General features: G+C 43.1%; 2 protein-coding genes across 5 annotated transcripts; one reads left to right on the top strand and one right to left on the bottom strand.

Annotated features, from left to right (window-relative positions):
* The first annotated feature begins 35 nt into the window (after window positions 1-35).
* On the top strand, window positions 36-8,210 carry LOC112043593 (cytoplasmic polyadenylation element-binding protein 1-B). Of its 2 annotated transcripts, none has more exons than XM_024079077.2 (11): window positions 36-750; window positions 1,211-1,330; window positions 3,678-3,799; window positions 3,992-4,061; window positions 4,268-4,354; window positions 4,548-4,617; window positions 5,061-5,235; window positions 5,307-5,733; window positions 6,192-6,283; window positions 6,706-6,896; window positions 7,225-8,210. In XM_024079077.2, the coding sequence occupies exons 1-11, from the start codon at window positions 733-735 to the stop codon at window positions 7,287-7,289; spliced, it is 1,437 nt and encodes a 478-aa protein (XP_023934845.1). In that variant the 5' UTR covers window positions 36-732; the 3' UTR covers window positions 7,290-8,210. The 2 variants fall into 2 exon arrangements, with proteins under 2 accessions (XP_023934845.1, XP_023934844.1); XM_024079076.2 differs by having other exon boundaries at window positions 5,307-5,760.
* Window positions 8,211-11,125: 2,915 nt separating this feature from the next.
* LOC112043580 (cell division cycle protein 16 homolog) lies at window positions 11,126-16,988 on the bottom strand. Of its 3 annotated transcripts, none has more exons than XM_024079062.2 (6): window positions 16,830-16,988; window positions 15,949-16,118; window positions 14,924-15,056; window positions 13,595-14,855; window positions 12,636-12,765; window positions 11,126-11,266 (listed from the first exon to the last, which is right to left on the bottom strand). In XM_024079062.2, exons 1-5 carry the CDS (start codon window positions 16,917-16,919, stop codon window positions 12,650-12,652), a joined length of 1,770 nt encoding a protein of 589 aa, XP_023934830.2. In that variant the 5' UTR covers window positions 16,920-16,988; the 3' UTR covers window positions 11,126-11,266; window positions 12,636-12,649. The 3 variants fall into 3 exon arrangements, with proteins under 3 accessions (XP_023934830.2, XP_052739862.1, XP_052739863.1); XM_052883902.1 differs by lacking the exon at window positions 16,830-16,988 and adding an exon at window positions 16,473-16,571; XM_052883903.1 differs by lacking the exon at window positions 16,830-16,988 and having other exon boundaries at window positions 14,924-15,030; window positions 15,949-16,112.
* Window positions 16,989-17,000: the final 12 nt, after the last annotated feature.

Raw genomic sequence — 17,000 nt, 5'->3', positions numbered from 1 at the left:
CGACCCTCAGTAATGAGGAACACGACGCGGAAAGAGAGATAATTATAATGTTATATAATATTATGAGATTTATATAATTTATATAATAGTTATAAATTATAAATAAATAATAACTGCTACTACAAAAAAAATACTAAATGCTTACTTATGTACTAAATTTACTGTACTTTTATGATAAAATCATAACAGGTTTTTAAATATTTTTACCACAATTTTTTTAATAACTAATTTAATTATTTACTTTTTATTTTTTTTAGTTAATAAAATTACCTAAATTAAAAACAACTACTCTCATAAAAGTAAATAGAAGTTGGTTAATTGACGTCTCTTTACGCATGCGCCATCTTGTCCACCAATAGTGAACGATGGCGGCAAAATAATCAATGCGCTTGGCTACTCTTTTTGTTTTATGGATTAAAGTTACAAATTATTTTTGTTCATTAATAATTTTAAAATGTTAATTTGATTTATTGAATAGTTAATGGCATTTTATTTTGAACTAAAATTAATTTAGTTTTAAAAATGAATTAATGTGGGCGTGGCCTGTGGCCGGGGGGGTTTCAGTGGGAGGGGAAGTGGGGATAGTGGAAGGGTGGGTACGGCTTCGTGCTTCGCTGCGCGCAGGTCTCTCGTCAGTTGTCGTTGTGCTGCCGGTGAGGCAACAGCACTTGGTGGAATTCTTGCCGGTTCGCGCGCCATAAAGTTCAGCAACTTTTCAAGTACGCGGCACATATGCCGCTTTTACATCGGGTGAGTGTTTTTTTTTAAATTTAGTTAAAAGTTTTTCTTTCTTACTTTTTATATTTTCTGCATCACGTTAAAATGTTCATTTTGCTCATTTTAGAAAAGTTTTGGGTGCATATTTTGGGTAGACATAGCAGAAAAAGATTCCATTATTTTTTTTGTCATTCCATTTGAAATATTAGGCTTTTGGTTTAATCTGATTTCCGTTAAATTTTGAAATGTATTTTTTTACTACCTGTTTATTTAGGTGTTTAAATTTAAATTCAACTTTTCTCCCAATGATTATTTGCATTTGAAGGTAGGTATGAGGAATTTGTCGAGAATAAGCATTCAAAAACTTCTTTCGAATAATCCAGACATAATTATTTTCTGATTGCAAAGTTTTCATAGCTTTACTTTTGTAATCTACCTTGATTTGCGTAATAATATTGGGTTTGATTTAAAGTACCTAAATGTTTTCAACCAGGACGCAAGTCGCGGTGGCGGCGGTTCGCGGGAGAACCGCCGCTCGATGGCAGAGATCCTGAGCTTCGACGCGAGCCTGTTCGCCAACGAAGCCGCTGCTCCTAGGCCGAGTCGCGTTAACGTAAGTGCTCCAAGTTTTCCTCATTAAATTTCTTTGAATTACGGGTGTTAAATTCCTTGTTTATATCAAAGATCATAATTATGTACAGAAATTATAGGATGTCTTCATATTTTTTCATACTACCTTCGTCATCGCTATGCGCCATTATCGAAATTTCTTTGTATTGTAAGTTTCTTTAAATTTTTTAACCAACATTGGCAATTTATTGTACAGAACTACCTTCTGTACAATAAATTGTTAGTGAAATCATCAGTCCCACATTGGGCGCCAATAGAAATGAACAAGGCCTCTTGTGAGAATTGGTATAGAGACTTGTTGGTTTATAGCATTGTAGTGCTTTAATTATTGAATTTTTAAAATGTACCAGAATGCAATAAGCTTGTCGGATAAAGGCTCTATGCTAGATATTTAAGTACAAAGCACTCGACGGTTTTATTGTCCGTTCATAATGTTCGTACGACATCCGTTTTGATGCCAGTTAATGTCGGGGGGACGCTGCCAGCTCCCCTATTAATGGCCCGGCCGTGCCAAGTGATGCACCCGCGGCCTGCCGGCAACTTGCATTAGCCGGGATTTCGGCATTCTTTAATACTCCTCTCTATTGCATTGAGGCTAGGCTCCCGGCGCGAGTGTCGCTTCGCTTCGTCCGTACAGTGCGCCCGTCCCCCGCTCGTTGCGACGTCCTTAACTTTATGAAATTACAATACGAAGACCTTTCGTGTCGCGGGTTGTTAATTTATATTTTCAGCATCGGAAACTTCTGCCAAGTGTCTGTGTACGCAGCCGTATATTCTTTCGTAATGTTGTATTTCCTAAATCAAATTCCGGCGCAACTAGACTCGTTTCTGCGAACGCGGAGGCAATTATTTTTAAATTTATTGCTTACAAAATGTAACGCAATCCAGAGAATTCGAGCTAAACCTTGGCTCAGATATACGAAGATTCTTATACGGTTTAAAGACGGAACAGAGCCAAAATTTTACCCACTTTAACGACTTCTGTAATCTAAAATATTTTTTTTATTTTTATTTATATTTCTCTAAACCTTAATCGATAAATCGGAACTGAGAATTAATTTCATCCCGGATACCTGTTAGTTTGCTTAAACTCTCTCGTTGATAGGTACATAATTTCCGTCGATCGAAGGTTCATCAGGTGGTTCTAATTGCAGTCGGATCACGACCTAATTTGCTTCCTCCATTCAGAGCTATTTGCGACTTCGCAAATTTAGAGATAGCGCCCGTTTTAGTTTCTGCACACAATATTTTATTGATATTCTGAAACTTAACCCACACACTGTTTGCATCGGCACAATTTATTGTTGTCCGCAATAACCTCTAGACCCCCTACATTAAGCGGCGAGTCCATATATTAAAATTCCCTTTATTTTCAGGGTCTGAAACAGTTTAGATTGATCCTTTCTTAATAAAAAATAGCTATTTTGTTATTTCTTTTAATAGTTGTATTTTAGTGTTTCTTTTTTCAAACTTATGACTGCCGAACTGGGCGCTGTAGTCATTCTAAATCTATTATATTATTTCTAGAAATCGATTAACTTTTCATGCCCATCAAATAGTTAAAATTTAATTATTTAATTGAACTCTTTTTGTACAAAATAAGCCTCTTGATTAGATACCCATCGTTGTAGTATTTTTACTAACTCTTTCAAACTTAAGTTTGGATTAGTTGGCCGTTGTGATCGTGAAGCTCGAGATGCAAGTTTATTTGGCAGACGGCCGCCGTGGCTGTTGGCACCAGTGCCGGTGTAGTATTGTGTAGGCTCGCGCTACACAAGACGCGCCGCCCGGCGCCGCCGCTCGCTCTACCTAATCTGTATCGCAGGAAGCGAACCGTGAAACTGCTCTCGATTTCCTTCGATTTCTTAGACTGAATTTGATATCATTTTGATTCGGAATTGATAATTTTTAAATCTACAGATCGTAAGTAATGATTGTTGAGAAAAGGCCGCGATGAAGTAGTTTATCTATCAGTTTGTATAAGTAGGCGGCGATGTTTTGGATTGCAATCATCATTTTAAATTTAACATAAACTTTTTTACTTCAGTTTGAAAGAACTCAAAACTGCGTTCGTTAAGTTTGAGAATCATTGGGGTATGAGAATCGTAGGAAAAGTAGAATCGTTCTAAATTAGTATTCGAAAAAGTTATATTTACTTACTTCAAATGTTTTATCATTAGTTTTTTGCTTAGCTTATATTAGATAAATCAAATAAATCAAATCTTAATGATAAGTTGCTCTTTTTGGTTCCAAAATAGGAAATTTGACAAACTGGCAAAGTTTTTCTCTCGTTTAAAAAGTAGATTTTGTAGCTTTGACTTGTTTTTCAGGGGCAGGATGACATCTGGCGCTGGGAGCCGCCAGGCAGCCCGGAGGCGGCGCAGAGCCCGCGGACGCTGGTGCCGGCCAGCTGCTTCCCGCCGCAGCACCCCAGCGGCTTCGGCAGCTTCAGGTATTTTTGTCAGGTCTACAGTAGTGTAGTACAGTTTCTATGGTTTATAGATATTTCACGACATGGTTAGTGTTGAGCCTATTCCAACCAAAAATCATTTGGGATATTTCTAGATAAATTGTGGTCTTTCAATTTTAGTTTAAATTCTAGTTTTGGGTTAAGAGACGCAAGTAACGTGTGGTCATGTTGCAGCGAGAGCGCTCGGCCCGGCAGCTGGGCCGCCGACAACTTGGAGGGGATGCCCGAACTTGTGGCCTCTTTCGTGAGTAGTCTTTGCTACGTTTATTTGCTTTCCTACGCGGACTATACTTTCAGTTTGAATTGAAGTACTATCTAATATATCTATCTAATGTGTCACAACTGTGCACTATGCAACTTTCAGTTTAGTTTAGAGTCGTTTTAACAAATGGTCTATACCCTGGATTAGTTTTATCTCTGGATTAAATGCTAACTTTAAGATTGTTTCAGAACGCCATGTCCGCGTCGTCCAACTCCGCGCGCAGGAACCACCACTCCTTCCGCTCCGGAGTCAGCTACGAGCCGCTGGACAGGGAGGTTAGTTAATCATCATACACTTGACTTTATAAAGTCTTTACGGTAAACATGATATGATCGTGAGTGGTCGGAGTTGCGGTATACTCAAAAAGTATGATACGCGTTTTGAAATTTCTCAATTTCTCCCAATACACTTGGCTTTCGTTGTTGGCTAGGATTATTCAAGACAGAAATAAAACGAGATGTTTTACAGCAGGAGGCCAGTCCGGCGGACGGCTCGGCGCCGGCGCAGCAGCGCGCGCTCACTCGCCGCGCTTCCTTCAGTGAGTACCGCTGCTTGCGAGCTGAGTTTTACCGTGCTGTACGCCGCAGTAGAATCTCGCGGTCTCAACTGCGTAATCGTTATTACCATTGAAATATGTGATAAAATATAGCCTACATTCCATAAAAATTAGCTTTATATCAGTGAAAGTATTGTTCAAAAAGGGTTAAGTAGTTTGGGAGTTTATTCGTTAAACATTTGAAGATAGTAGTTCGTTCAGTTCGTTTCTGGCCGTCTGCTTAGACGTGTATGTTTAGAGGTGTATACTAGACTAGTACTTGGATTCGAAAGTGCTAAAATTCTTATCTTGGTGTGAATGCTATTCACACCAAGATGAGAATAATGACGGAAACCTTATACGGGCCTGGAGACAGTTTTGAGAATGTAAGTATGACCTTAAAAGTCCTCCCGGAGGCTGCAGTCTCATTCAAAGTTTTCTTGCAGGTGGGGTGGTGGAGACGGCCCCGAAGCTGGTGCGCTGGAGCGGCGTGCTGGCGCCGCGCTGCATGGAGCCCAACCCGCCGGGGGGCTACTCCGCCAAGGTGTTCATGGGGGGTCTGCCCTGGGACATGAGCGAGGAGGCGCTGCTGGAGGCGCTGCACCAGTTCCACCCCATACGGTTAGTGTAGTAGGATGACCTGCCGTTGCCGTAACTGTACAGAAGGCGTATATTGTGTGTGTGTGTGGCAGCGTGGAGTGGCCGGGGCGCGAGGCGGCGCCGCGCGGGTTCGCGTACGTGACGCTGGAGAGCGAGCGGCACGTGCGCGCGCTGCTGGGCGCGGCGCGGCGCGCGGGCCGCAAGTGGCTGCTGCGCGTGGCGTCGCGCTCGCAGCGCAGCAAGGACGCCGAGGTCATCCCGTGGGCCGTGGCCGACAGCGACTGGGTGCTGGGCGGCGAGCGCGGCGTGCGCCTGCAGCCCGAGCGCACCGTGTTCGTGGGCGCGCTGCACGGCGTGCTGTCGGCGGCGGCGCTGGCGCAGATCATGAACGACCTGTTCGCGGGCGTGGTGTACGCCGGCATCGACACTGACAAGAGCAAGTACCCCATCGGCTCGGGCCGCGTCACCTTCGACAACATGCGCTCCTACGTGGCCGCCATCTCCGCCGCCTTCGTCGAGGTGCGCACCGACAAGTTCGTCAAAAAGGTGACCGCCGCTGCCGATGTCTAACATCCGCTTCTTTGACGTAGTCTATCGAAACTGTAGCAAGCCGTTCGTTCTATGCAAACTTACATATCTTTCAGGATGCGAGAGTTCCGATATTCCAAAGAACAGTTACTCAATAAAATTTTTGAAAGTTAAAATATTCCAATCTTTATGTAGGCTCTAGTGTAGAATTATTATTAAAATACTAAGCCTAAGGTAAGGTTAGACCCAGGACTAGTTGCCTGTGGACAGATTACCACTGAACCTACCATTTTTTCCATCAGACATAATCATTTACAATGCAGTAGACTGTATGGAAATTGCTAATTTCATCAAAAACGTTCATCGATCGAATCGATATCGAATGTTGATAGGTATTTTCATATGATCGGTAATATAATTATCTCGATTAATTGTGTATACAATTCCAGATCCAAGTGGACCCGTACCTGGAGGACTCGATGTGCTCGGTGTGCAACCTGCAGCAGGGGCCCTACTTCTGCCGCGACCCGCAGTGCTTCTGGTGAATATCACCTTCCAGTTTCATACACTGTCTACATTTCACATTTTGTCTTGTAGTTCATGTCCTGTCTAAAAAGTATGTCCTTCAGACTTGGTAGTCCTTTGTGTGTGGACTGCACTTCCGGTGCCATTGTACCTGCGAATATCTTAGACAAAAGTAAATGGGCATCTTCTAGGCGAGCGTGGAGACTTTTTTTGTCTTTCTCTGGTCTCTCGTCGTCCCTAGTTTCTATCGGGCATATTATGAAGGCAACTGTATGAAAGTGTTTTCTCCTTTACTTTAACGATATTTGGAACTTTTAGTCTTGCATTAGGTCTACTTTTTAACACTGAAAAATCCGTGATTCTCGCGGTCCAGTCTAGTCCCAGTCGTCTAACTCAAATTATCCTTCAAATTCGAATGAATAAAATTTGTGATTCCAGCTACTTCTGTCGCACGTGCTGGGGGTGGAAGCACCAGTCCGACAGCCACAAGGCGCTCATGCGCAACTCCAAGAACGGCAACGTGCAGCCGAGCGGCGTCGGCGGCAGCGTCGGCAGCGTCGGCCGCGCCGTCGGACAGCCGCCCGGCGGCGAGCACAGCCACAGCAACGGCTACGCGCAGCACAACGACGGTAACTACTTCAATGCTTTTAAACTTGTTTGAGTACCTAATATGGCGGACTTCGTGGTCCAAGTTAGCGTTTGATTTGTGATAACGAGGTCTTGTCTTACACTGGGACGGACTGAGATACTGACTTTCCTTTTACTCAATCAAATAGCAAATTAAGTCCAAATAATTAAAATAAATACCGTCCTGTAATTTCTTGTAATTAATTTAAATTACGTTTTATATCGCTGCTCAGGATTGTAGCCTAGGATTTTGCGTACCGCAGGTATGATTGCAATTTTTTGTTTTTTTTTTTTAATATATCGTATTAATATGAATATTAATTGTTCCAGCGACCCCGTCCCCGCCCCCCAGCGGCGGCGAGGCGGAGGAGGCGCTCCCGTGGAACGGCGTCTGAACCGAGCGGACTCGGCGACGCGCACCGACCCCAGGCGTCAGTACTGTAGGGAGTCTCGACAATACGGATAATTATGGGAATCAGTATTCAGAAACGTGGGGATTTGTTGAAAGTAGCCTTTGGAAGTATGGGGAAATGCTGATACCTATGAGTATCGAAAGTTGTGAGCTACAAAAATATTGGAAGGTTAGGTAATGTCGAGGGGGGCGGTGGGGGCGGTGGGGGCGGTGAGCGCGCGTCGACCCCGCAGTGGTATTTGTGTCGAGCCGCTATTAAGTTGGGCGCTTCATCTAATTGCTTACTTTTGTAGTGTAAACTCAATCATTGATTCTATCAATTAATTTTTTGCCATTTTTTTGTTTTTTTTTTTACTACTATTTATTACTTTGTTTTTGTTAAAAAATATTTACTTTATTATTATATAAATTACTTGATTTTGATTGTGCTAGTGTTAATTGACTTTTAAAAGCTTTCAGTGAAAGTTTTTGTTAACTAGTTATTTATTAGGAAAACTTTCACTGCATGCTATACATTGACTTGGTTATCTCTTTTTTTTGTATAAAACCATTATCAAAACTTATTCCAGGCTATATTTATGTATAAATTGACTGATTTAACTTTAGATATTTTCATATGCTGAAATTATTGTCCTTCAGTAACTTGTGCCTAAAGTAGAACATTTTCAACAATTTTAAGGTGCCTTTAGTTGTCGCCATGGAGTTACAACTTTTAAACTTTTTAGATGAATGGCTTTTAAATGTAATCAGTGAATTTTATAGTTTTAGGGAATGTTTAAAAATATAATTAAAAATTGTAAAATTATAACACAGTATCAAATGCTGTTTTTAACTAGCTTGTTAGTTGATTTTAGAATATACAGATCAATGTTATCAATTATGAATAAATGATTATATTCAATAACATGGTGATTTTATTTTCAAACTTAATTCTAATTCTTGAAAATCCTCCAAAAAAATGGATTTTTGTAGGACATTAGGTAGGGAATTTGTATACAATAATTTTGTATATTTTCAAGATAGTGAAGTAGAAATGCATTTGTAATCTGTTTTCTTGTATTCATAGAGGGGTGTTCTGTTTCGTCCAAACCATCAGCAAGCAGATAATAATTTATCTAAATGTCGGTTTGCACTCCAGTTTCATGTTAAAATGTACCCATCTCTGAATTCATATTTACGTTTTTCGCTTTAAGCGGTGGTCAAAAACTACAGACTTTAAAGGCAATTGGATTTTATTTTGCAACTTTAAAATCCTCCCATTCCATTACATCGAAATGTGCATTTTTTAGCTATCAACTCACCTACTTTAGTAGCTGGTTTTTTTTTGGTTGCTCTAAACCATACCACAGTATAACCAGTAGTTGGACTTCATACTAAAGGTCGAAACGCGAGCTATACCTACGCACCTCGTACGTGGGGTGATCGTGGGGTGAAGACCGTTGCGACTGTGCCGCGGTGACGAACGCAGTGTATTGGATTTTTAATTATGACGACTAGGAAAAAAGTTATTATTTTTATAAAGTTAGATTAATATTTTGTATTCTAAAGGCATAATTTAAAATATATATATATAAATAAATGCTTAAATGATAAAATTGTGTAAATAGGTAAATGACGTAAACGGTAATAAATATTAAATAATTAATTATTCACACATCGGCGGGGCACATAGTTCGAAGAGCCGATGGACGTTGGGGTCCCAAAGTGCTGGAATGGCGACCCCGCACTAGTAAGCGCAGTGTTGGCCGACCCCCAACCAGGTGGAATGACGACATCAAGCGAGTCGCAGGGATTCGCTGGATGCAGGTGGCTCAGTATCGTGATGTTTGGAAGTCCTTACAAAAGGCCTATGTCCTGCAGTGGACGTCCATCGGCTGATATGATGATGATGATGAATTATTTATTAACTTCTTCATTTAGGTTGTTTTCTTTGATTATTATGTAATACATAGATTTAAATCTTATGACATGTATGTTTTGTATACCTGTATTTTAATGTAATAAAGAAGTTAAGTAAAGAAGTTGTTTGAATTTAACAAAAGTATTGTGTTGCTCATACTTTAATGTATTTGAATAAAAAGAGTAAAGAGCCAGCTGATATTAATAATATACCTATCCAGATTTTTTTATTAAACTACTAGTGAACCCGGTCAATCTCAATTTGTTTTTTGTAGTTCCTTCCCTACATGCCAAGTCAGGATCAATTTTTTATCGTTCATTCTACAGTGTGGGGGTATCGTTATCGGTATTTTTGTGCATTACATAAGGGATTAAAGTGCTAACATAATCTACGGAACCCTACACTGCGCGTGGCCCGACACGCACTTGACCGATTTTTTATTATTTGGTCACCTAGTGTGGTGGTAATACCTAGATGGCATCACCAAAATAAATATATGAAGGTCCTTCAAGATCATTGATTAGTATCAGCCTTATTTAAATCTACCAATCAAAAACAACACGCATTTTATTGATCACTTCCTATTTTACTACAATTTACAAAGTATTTTATTTGTTTATTTAAAAAAAAGTATATTTACAATCACATAACTAAATGAAAACACAAAGTTGGCAAATGTAATTAAAATGCTGGGGGCGGGCAGCCCTATCACATGTTTACGGAGCGCGCGGCTGTAGGTATTTATTTAAAAAATACGGCCGAGTTATTATACTGCTTGATATATCTACTGTGACCATACTTAGTGAAGGTACTCAACAACGTGCAAGGTATAGTCCCTTGTATATCTGCCGCGCTCGAGTGACTGCAAAAATCCCATCTTCGACGACAGTTACAGAGAACATTATTATTCTAAGCCTGGCAAGTCTTTGGTGCATCGTGAGGGATCTCAACTCCAATACTCTTCTAATCATACAAATCCTGACTGTTTTTTAATCGACTTGAAAAAAAGGAGGTCCCCAATTCGACGAATATGTTTTATGCCTCATAACTTTACAATTGTAAATTGACAATTGTATGTTTGTTGCCTCATAACTTGGTAATTTCTTAACAAATTATAAAAATTCTTTTTTTGTTTGAAAGAGTACTCCCATTGAATTTTCATGTTTTTTTGTTAAAATGAAAATAATGAAATTGCCCATACTGTGGCACTTTGTTCACTATGCTAGGACAAAACTCTTAACAAAAAAAAATTCAACCGACTTTCTAAATCACAAAAATAAACTGAAAAGCGAAATGTAAGATTGTTATGTGCTACCTTCTGATCACTTTGAAGGTGTGCCAACACAGTAATGCATTCACTCAAGCCGTTTAAATCATAAGGTTTTAGGATTTTCGGACGGTTCTTTCAGAAACGGCTCTACTCGTAATGAATACGCCACTGGCTTGGCGCCGCCTTTAATCTGTTGAAAATCAGCCGTCGGTTGAATGTTTTTGTTAAAAATATTTTATTTAAGTACAACTTTACAATTTCACCTGATGATAAGTGATGATGCAATCTAAGATGGTTGGCCTAACTTGTACGGAATAGGGTGAAAATACACATCCCTTTAAGATTCTACACAACATCGTACCGGAACGCTGAATCGCTTGGCGGTACATCTTTGCCGGTAGGGTGGTAACTATCCACGGCCGAAGCCACCCACCAGCCAGCCGGGAGGCTGGGCAGTTTGAGAGACTGGCGTTTTATATTGGTCGACAGATTAAAATCGAACCCAGGACCTCTGTCTTGTAAATCCAAAGCGCATACCACTGCGCCACTGTGGCCTTCGTTTGAACTAGTTAGCAGCAACAGATTTAAGCATAGAAAACTTCACCTCCTTTTCACACAAAGTTATGACAGAAATAAATTAAACACAGCGTTTCTGAGAGTATAATTTTATTATACTCTACTTGATTCTTAAGTTAGGTGTATGTACATAGTTTTGGTTCTTATGTGATATCTGTGGAGCGGAGGACTGAGGAACGCTCCCTCCGGGGTAGTTGGCAGTGACCACTAAACCCTACAAATAGAACAAAAAACAATTAGCGCAACGAAACACTTCATTTCTTTGTTCTACTAGCTGGCCAATGAGCTCGTTGACACTTTTTAAAAAGATCTTAAATTGTTCATTAGCGTTCTCCTAGGTGAAAAAAAATATTATATTTTTGAAACATAAAAATTAAATTTTTAAAAATGCTGTCGGTCATGATGGTCTATATTTTAACTGTTTTATGATGTCACGTTAACACAAAATCTTAACCCAACAGTGTATTAGTTAACTAGTAGACGCCCGCATTTCGTCTGCAAATAATTAGTTTAAGCTGTCCATTCATTTATCATTATATTTTACATTTTAATGACAGTCAATGTACCTATTCAATTCAACTTCAAAAAATTCAAGATTCATTTCTATTTTAGGGTCAAAAAGTATCCTAGTTTTGCTCCAAGGTCCCATTTACTATTATACCAAAATTCATCTTGATCAGTTTAGCCGTTTAGCTGTAAAAAGGAAAAGAAAAACAGACAGAGACGGACATATTTACATTTGCATTTATAATATTTGTATAGAGTATGGATAATTAGTTTGACGTTTAGGTAAGCCTTGCGTCCACAGGGGTAGTAGCGCCAGCATATTTGAGTACTTGCAACTTGAACTTGAACAACTTTAACATATAACAAATGTTTTGATTAGTTTGTCAGAAAAATCAATATAGTAAAACGTTCGCTACTGATTCGTTCGCATCGTACGTCATTCTCAGTTTATACAGTCAGGTTTTAATTATTTACTAGCGGACGCCCGCGACTTCGTCTGCGTATCCATGGATTTCCGAAATGAAGAGTAGCCCATGTGTTTATCCAGAGTAAAATCTATTTCCATTCCAAATTTCATCCAAATCGCTTCAGTAGCCGCTGCACAAAGGAGGAAAAAACATACACACTTATACACGAACTTTCGCATTTATATATTTGTGTGATGTGATGTGAAGTGTGATGTGAAAGTGTGATATTGTGATGTGATGTGATAGTGTGATTATAAGTCGACAGTGTGGGCGTGGAATTCGTAGCTATAGTATTGTGTTTGATAGCGAGCAACAGACACGAGGTCGAAGCTCTACAGGATGAGTTACTAAAACATCGTCAAAGAATAGCACTGCTGACAACCTATAGATAAGTGTTTTTTGATCATTGCATATAAAATGGCAGTGTTTTAATACTTCAATTATTTCGGACAATTAAGTGTTTACTTTACAGCCAATAGGAATGCCTTTTTGTGATTTTGAAGTCTGTTGAAAATATAGAAAAAAAATCTAGCATATTTGTAATTTAACAACACTTTTCTGCTGTGCTGAGTTCCGTTTAGTAAACATAGACAATCGCAAGCGCATCACCTCGGCCGGCGGCGTCAGTCGAAGCTCATGCTCATGCTCATGTCGCTGCCGTCGGGCGGCGCGGCGGGCGCGGGCGACGGCGCGGGCGGCAGCTCCAGCTGCGGGAACGGGAACTGCGGGATCTCCTCCTCTGGGGACCGGCCAGTGCATAGCGATATATTATATAATGTACGAACGGACGTCCGGGAATAAGAGAAGTTTAAAAAAAGTATAACATATACATTGAAAATATAATCCAAAAATTTCAAACTGCCTAAAAACTCTTCCTTATCAGCCGATAGACGTCCACTGCTGGACATATACCTCATACATGGACCTCGAAGCACAACGATCTCGAGCCGCCAGCATCCAGCGGCTCCCTACAACCCGCTTGATATCCTCGGACCCCCCCCTAGGTAGTGGGGGGTCGACCAACACTGCGCTTTCCGGTGCGCGGTCGCCATTCCAGCACCTTGGGACCCCAACGACCATCGGCTCTGCGAACTATGTGGCCTGCCCACTGCCACTTCAACTTCGCGACTCGCTGAGCTACGTCAGTGACTGTGGTTCGTCTGCGGATCTCCTCATTCCTGATTCGATCACGTAGAGAAACTTCAAGCATAGCTCGCTCCATCGCCCGCTGAGTGACTTTGAGCCTCTAAGCCTGAGATCTTGAGTGAGGTCGAGACGTTCTACGGACAGTTCTCTAACCAAAAGCCTGTTGACAATTTGGCCAAAGATCCTAGACCCGATACTGAAGATATCCCGGACATCAGCCTATACGAGATTAGTGTGGCTCTCAGACAACTTAAGAACAACAAACCCCACAAACTTGCAATAGATAAAATGGAAAACTTAATTGCACAATAATAAGCTAACACAATACTAAAATTTTATGTTATCTCTTCCTTTCTCAAATAAAAAACTTAGCCAATGGAGGACTTGAGTTTTTGTTAAGACGATTAGTATATAGAATGTACCGGTGAGCGCCGCGTCGAGCCGGTCCACGATGGCGTCCAGCAGTGCCAGCGCCACCACGTGGTCGGGGTCGCGCGCCAGCGCCGCGTGCAGCGCGTCCGCCGCCTCCGCCTCGCGCCCCAGCAGCGCCAGGCACAGCCCGCGCGCCGCCAGCGAGCCCGCGCGCGCCGGCCGCAGCGCCAGCGCGCGCTCGTGCCAGCGCAGCGCCTCCGCCGGCCGGCCCAGCGCGCGCGCCGCGTGCCCCAGCGCGTCCAGCGTGGCGGCCCAGCACGGCGCCAGGCGCTCGGGCGGGCCGGCCGCGGCCAGCGCGCGCAGCCACAGCGCGCGCGCCGCCTCGTGCTGGCCGTGCGCGTAGGCGGCGGCGCCCGCCTCGTGCGCCACGTGCGCCGAGCGCACCGCGCGCGCCAGCCGCTCCCAGCCGCCCGCGCCGGGCTCGTCGGCGGGCTCGGCGCCGTGCAGCGCGGCGGCGCGCGCCATGAAGCGCTCGCACATGCTGACGTTGTTGTTGAGCGCGCACTCCACGCCCACGTACAGCGGCGGCAGGTAGCAGCCCGGCATGAGCTGGCCCGCCTTGAAGTACGCCGCCATGGCCTGGTCGTGCTCGTTGTCGGCGGCGAAGCTGTGCCCGTAGGCCAGCCAGACGCAGCCCGCGCCCGCCTCCAACCCGCACGCCTTGCCCAGGTAGCGGCGCGCCAGCTCGCTCTTGCCCACCAGGTAGTAGTAGCAGCCCACGGCGTACCACGCCGTCCACGCCGTGGGGTAGGCGTCCACCAGCGCGTGCGCGAAGGCGAACAGCTCGGCGCTGCGGCGCAGCTCCACCAGGCAGGCGGCGCGCACGTCGGGGCAGCAGGCGGGCCCGGCGCGGTCCAGCGCGCGCAGCGCCTCCGCCCAGCGCCCGCCGGCCGCCAGGCGCCGGCCCAGCGCCTCGGCCGCCTCGGCGCACTGCGCGCGGCACGCCTCCACGGGCCCCGGCGCCTCGTCCGGCGCATCGGGCGGCGGCGCGTAGCGCAGCAGGCGCTCGCGGTAGGCCACGCGCAGCAGCGCCGCCTCGGACGCGCTCATCTGATTGTTGATGGGCAGCGAGTCCACCAGCTCGCTCTCCTGCGCCGGCGTGAGCGCGTGCTGCTCCAGCAGCAAGTCCAGCGCCTCGTAGCACGCGCAGTCCGCGCGCAGCGCCGCCGTCAGCGCGTCGGCCGCCGCCTCGCGCCGCTCCAGCGCCGCCAGCGCGCGCGCCTGCCACACCAGCACCGCCGCCAGCGCCCGCTGCACACGCACACATCTACACCAGTGCACAGAGCGCCCCAGCAGCACACTACAGCGGAGAGCCTCACGTTATGCGTCTGGTCCATGCTGCGGGGCTCCAGCAGCGCGGGCTCGCACTCGTCCAGCACGCCGAGCGCGGCGGAGGGCTCCTTGGACGCGATGTACGCGCGCATGGCTACACCCAGACACAACAAATGTCGCCTATAACATTACATCCACATCTATACAATATCCGGGGCTCAGGTTCAACTGTGTGATAGTATCTGACTAATGATGCTGCATCAACCATCAGCGAGAGTCTGGCAATTTAGGATAAAAGCAGACCTAATATAACAAATATTAACTAATTTTACATGCAATTTTTCAACCTTTTTGATTGTTTCATAGTTATATAATTTAATCCAAATAATAGTCATCTGAATCAATGACTTATTTATTTATTTTACTCTAATATTTACTTGATCTAATTTTTGACAACAATAATGAATAATGCAGTCACTAACAAATAAAAGTACAATGTAAACTCTATAGAATGACACTAAAGGGACTGTACATTTTATGGCATTGTAGAGTTGTTAAATGGAAAGAAGAATAAATGTACGAGTAAAACTTTTTCATCAATACACAGTGATTTTCTTTCACTGGCCATGTTTACAGTTTGAAAGTTTGTGAGCAACTAATAATTTGGTAATGTACATAACTTTTACTTATTAGTCGGTCAACAACAGTCTTCATGTGCAATCCCAATTTGTAAACAATAGAACATATTTTATCTTTTTTAAGTCTAGTTTATTACGGGTTAGGATAGTAAAGCAACAAAAGAACATACACATTTGCACTCATTTTGACAGCTTTTCACTAATTTTGGCAACATAAAAGTTCATTTTATTACTTAATTGTTGTTGTTATTGAAAGTGCGTGTAATACTTTACAGAGTGTATTGAAAGCAAGGCAAGCTGAACAAACCAAAGCCATGTGATATTGTTGCTTTAGCGAGTATGTCATCAAATCGAGTGACGTTACATAGAGTTAACACTGTAACAACAGAAGCTACAACTAATGAACACAAGTTCTAAAACATTAGTTTTCAAACCTGTGCAACTGTCTAGAAGTGACAGCATGTGCAGCTCTGTGCAGTTCTCCTCTAGCCAGCATGGCGCTGGCTAATAACCAGATGTCATCTCCGCTGGCCGCAGTGTTTGGTCCGCTCGACGACGCCGCCGCCGCTGCATCGGCCCAGAAAAATGCACTCGTCCATTGCCCCTGAAATACCATGATAAATAGAATTCACGACAAGCAGTCTCTCTTTATGGTACAACAGAATTTGTATCTCCAAGGTTTGCCTAACTATGTACCACATTTCTAGACTACACTGACGTTGCAACATGTGCAATATGCATTGTAACTCAATGTAAGTATAACCCGGCTAGGATATGTTTTCATATACTTATAGTGAGATGGCTAGTAGTTGGCCTAATAACAGGCCACTGCCCACTAAACAAACACCTTTCAATTCTAGGTGTGACTGACAATCCTCTGTGCAGAGCCTGCATGGAGGAATACGAGACACCACTAATGCTCAATTGCAGAGGCATAACAGAACAAAGAGCAACCTACATTGGTTCTTCAGTGACACTCCATAATGCTATCAGAGACCAAGGCAGTCTGCTAAGTTTCTGGAGCGAGCTCAGCTGGATGGAGCTAATCTAGCGGAAGTGAAATAAGATAAGAGAAAGGAACCGAAACAGACTTAAAGCCAAAGTGTTCTGAGTCTATCGGAGTTTCTACCAAGTTTTCTGTTTTCTGAATGTATCAATGCAAACTGCATTTCTTTTAATTTTAATACCGATTAAGGTTAAGAAATTTATTTGCACCCAGAGTCACTTCAATTATTTTTTTTATTCGGTTTCCAAAATAAACAGCAACTCTTGTTAGAGGAGGCTTAACTCAAAACCTCAGGTTGTTTTTGTTTACCAGTTCGGAATATTGTTTCACCAGCGACCGCATAAAATCTACGTTCAGGCACTCCACATTGTTCCTAGAAGCTGACTCAGCTTTAGCCATGGCATAAAATATAGTTTGTTAAACAAAATTCCCTATTTACAATATTTTAGCTTTAATTTTTATTGAAAGCCGTTGGCGTTG

The sequence above is a fragment of the Bicyclus anynana genome, chromosome 10 (genome assembly GCF_947172395.1).
Source record: "Bicyclus anynana chromosome 10, ilBicAnyn1.1, whole genome shotgun sequence".
Taxonomy (NCBI): domain Eukaryota; kingdom Metazoa; phylum Arthropoda; class Insecta; order Lepidoptera; family Nymphalidae; genus Bicyclus; species Bicyclus anynana.
This window is presented reverse-complemented; position numbering and strand designations above follow the sequence as displayed.

Coding starts and splice junctions, on each gene's coding strand:
- LOC112043593 (XM_024079076.2), top strand. Junction 3,800..3,991: donor AGCGGCTTCGGCAGCTTCAG/GTATTTTTGTCA, acceptor GTCATGTTGCAG/CGAGAGCGCTCGGCCCGGCA. Junction 4,618..5,060: donor CACTCGCCGCGCTTCCTTCA/GTGAGTACCGCT, acceptor GTTTTCTTGCAG/GTGGGGTGGTGGAGACGGCC.
- LOC112043580 (XM_024079062.2), bottom strand. CDS start 16,919: ATGGCTAAAGCTGAGTCAGCTTCTAGGAACAATGTGGAGTGCCTGAAC. Junction 16,119..16,829: donor TGAAACAATATTCCGAACTG/GTAAACAAAAAC, acceptor ATGGTATTTCAG/GGGCAATGGACGAGTGCATT. Junction 14,856..14,923: donor GCATGGACCAGACGCATAAC/GTGAGGCTCTCC, acceptor GTGCGTGTGCAG/CGGGCGCTGGCGGCGGTGCT.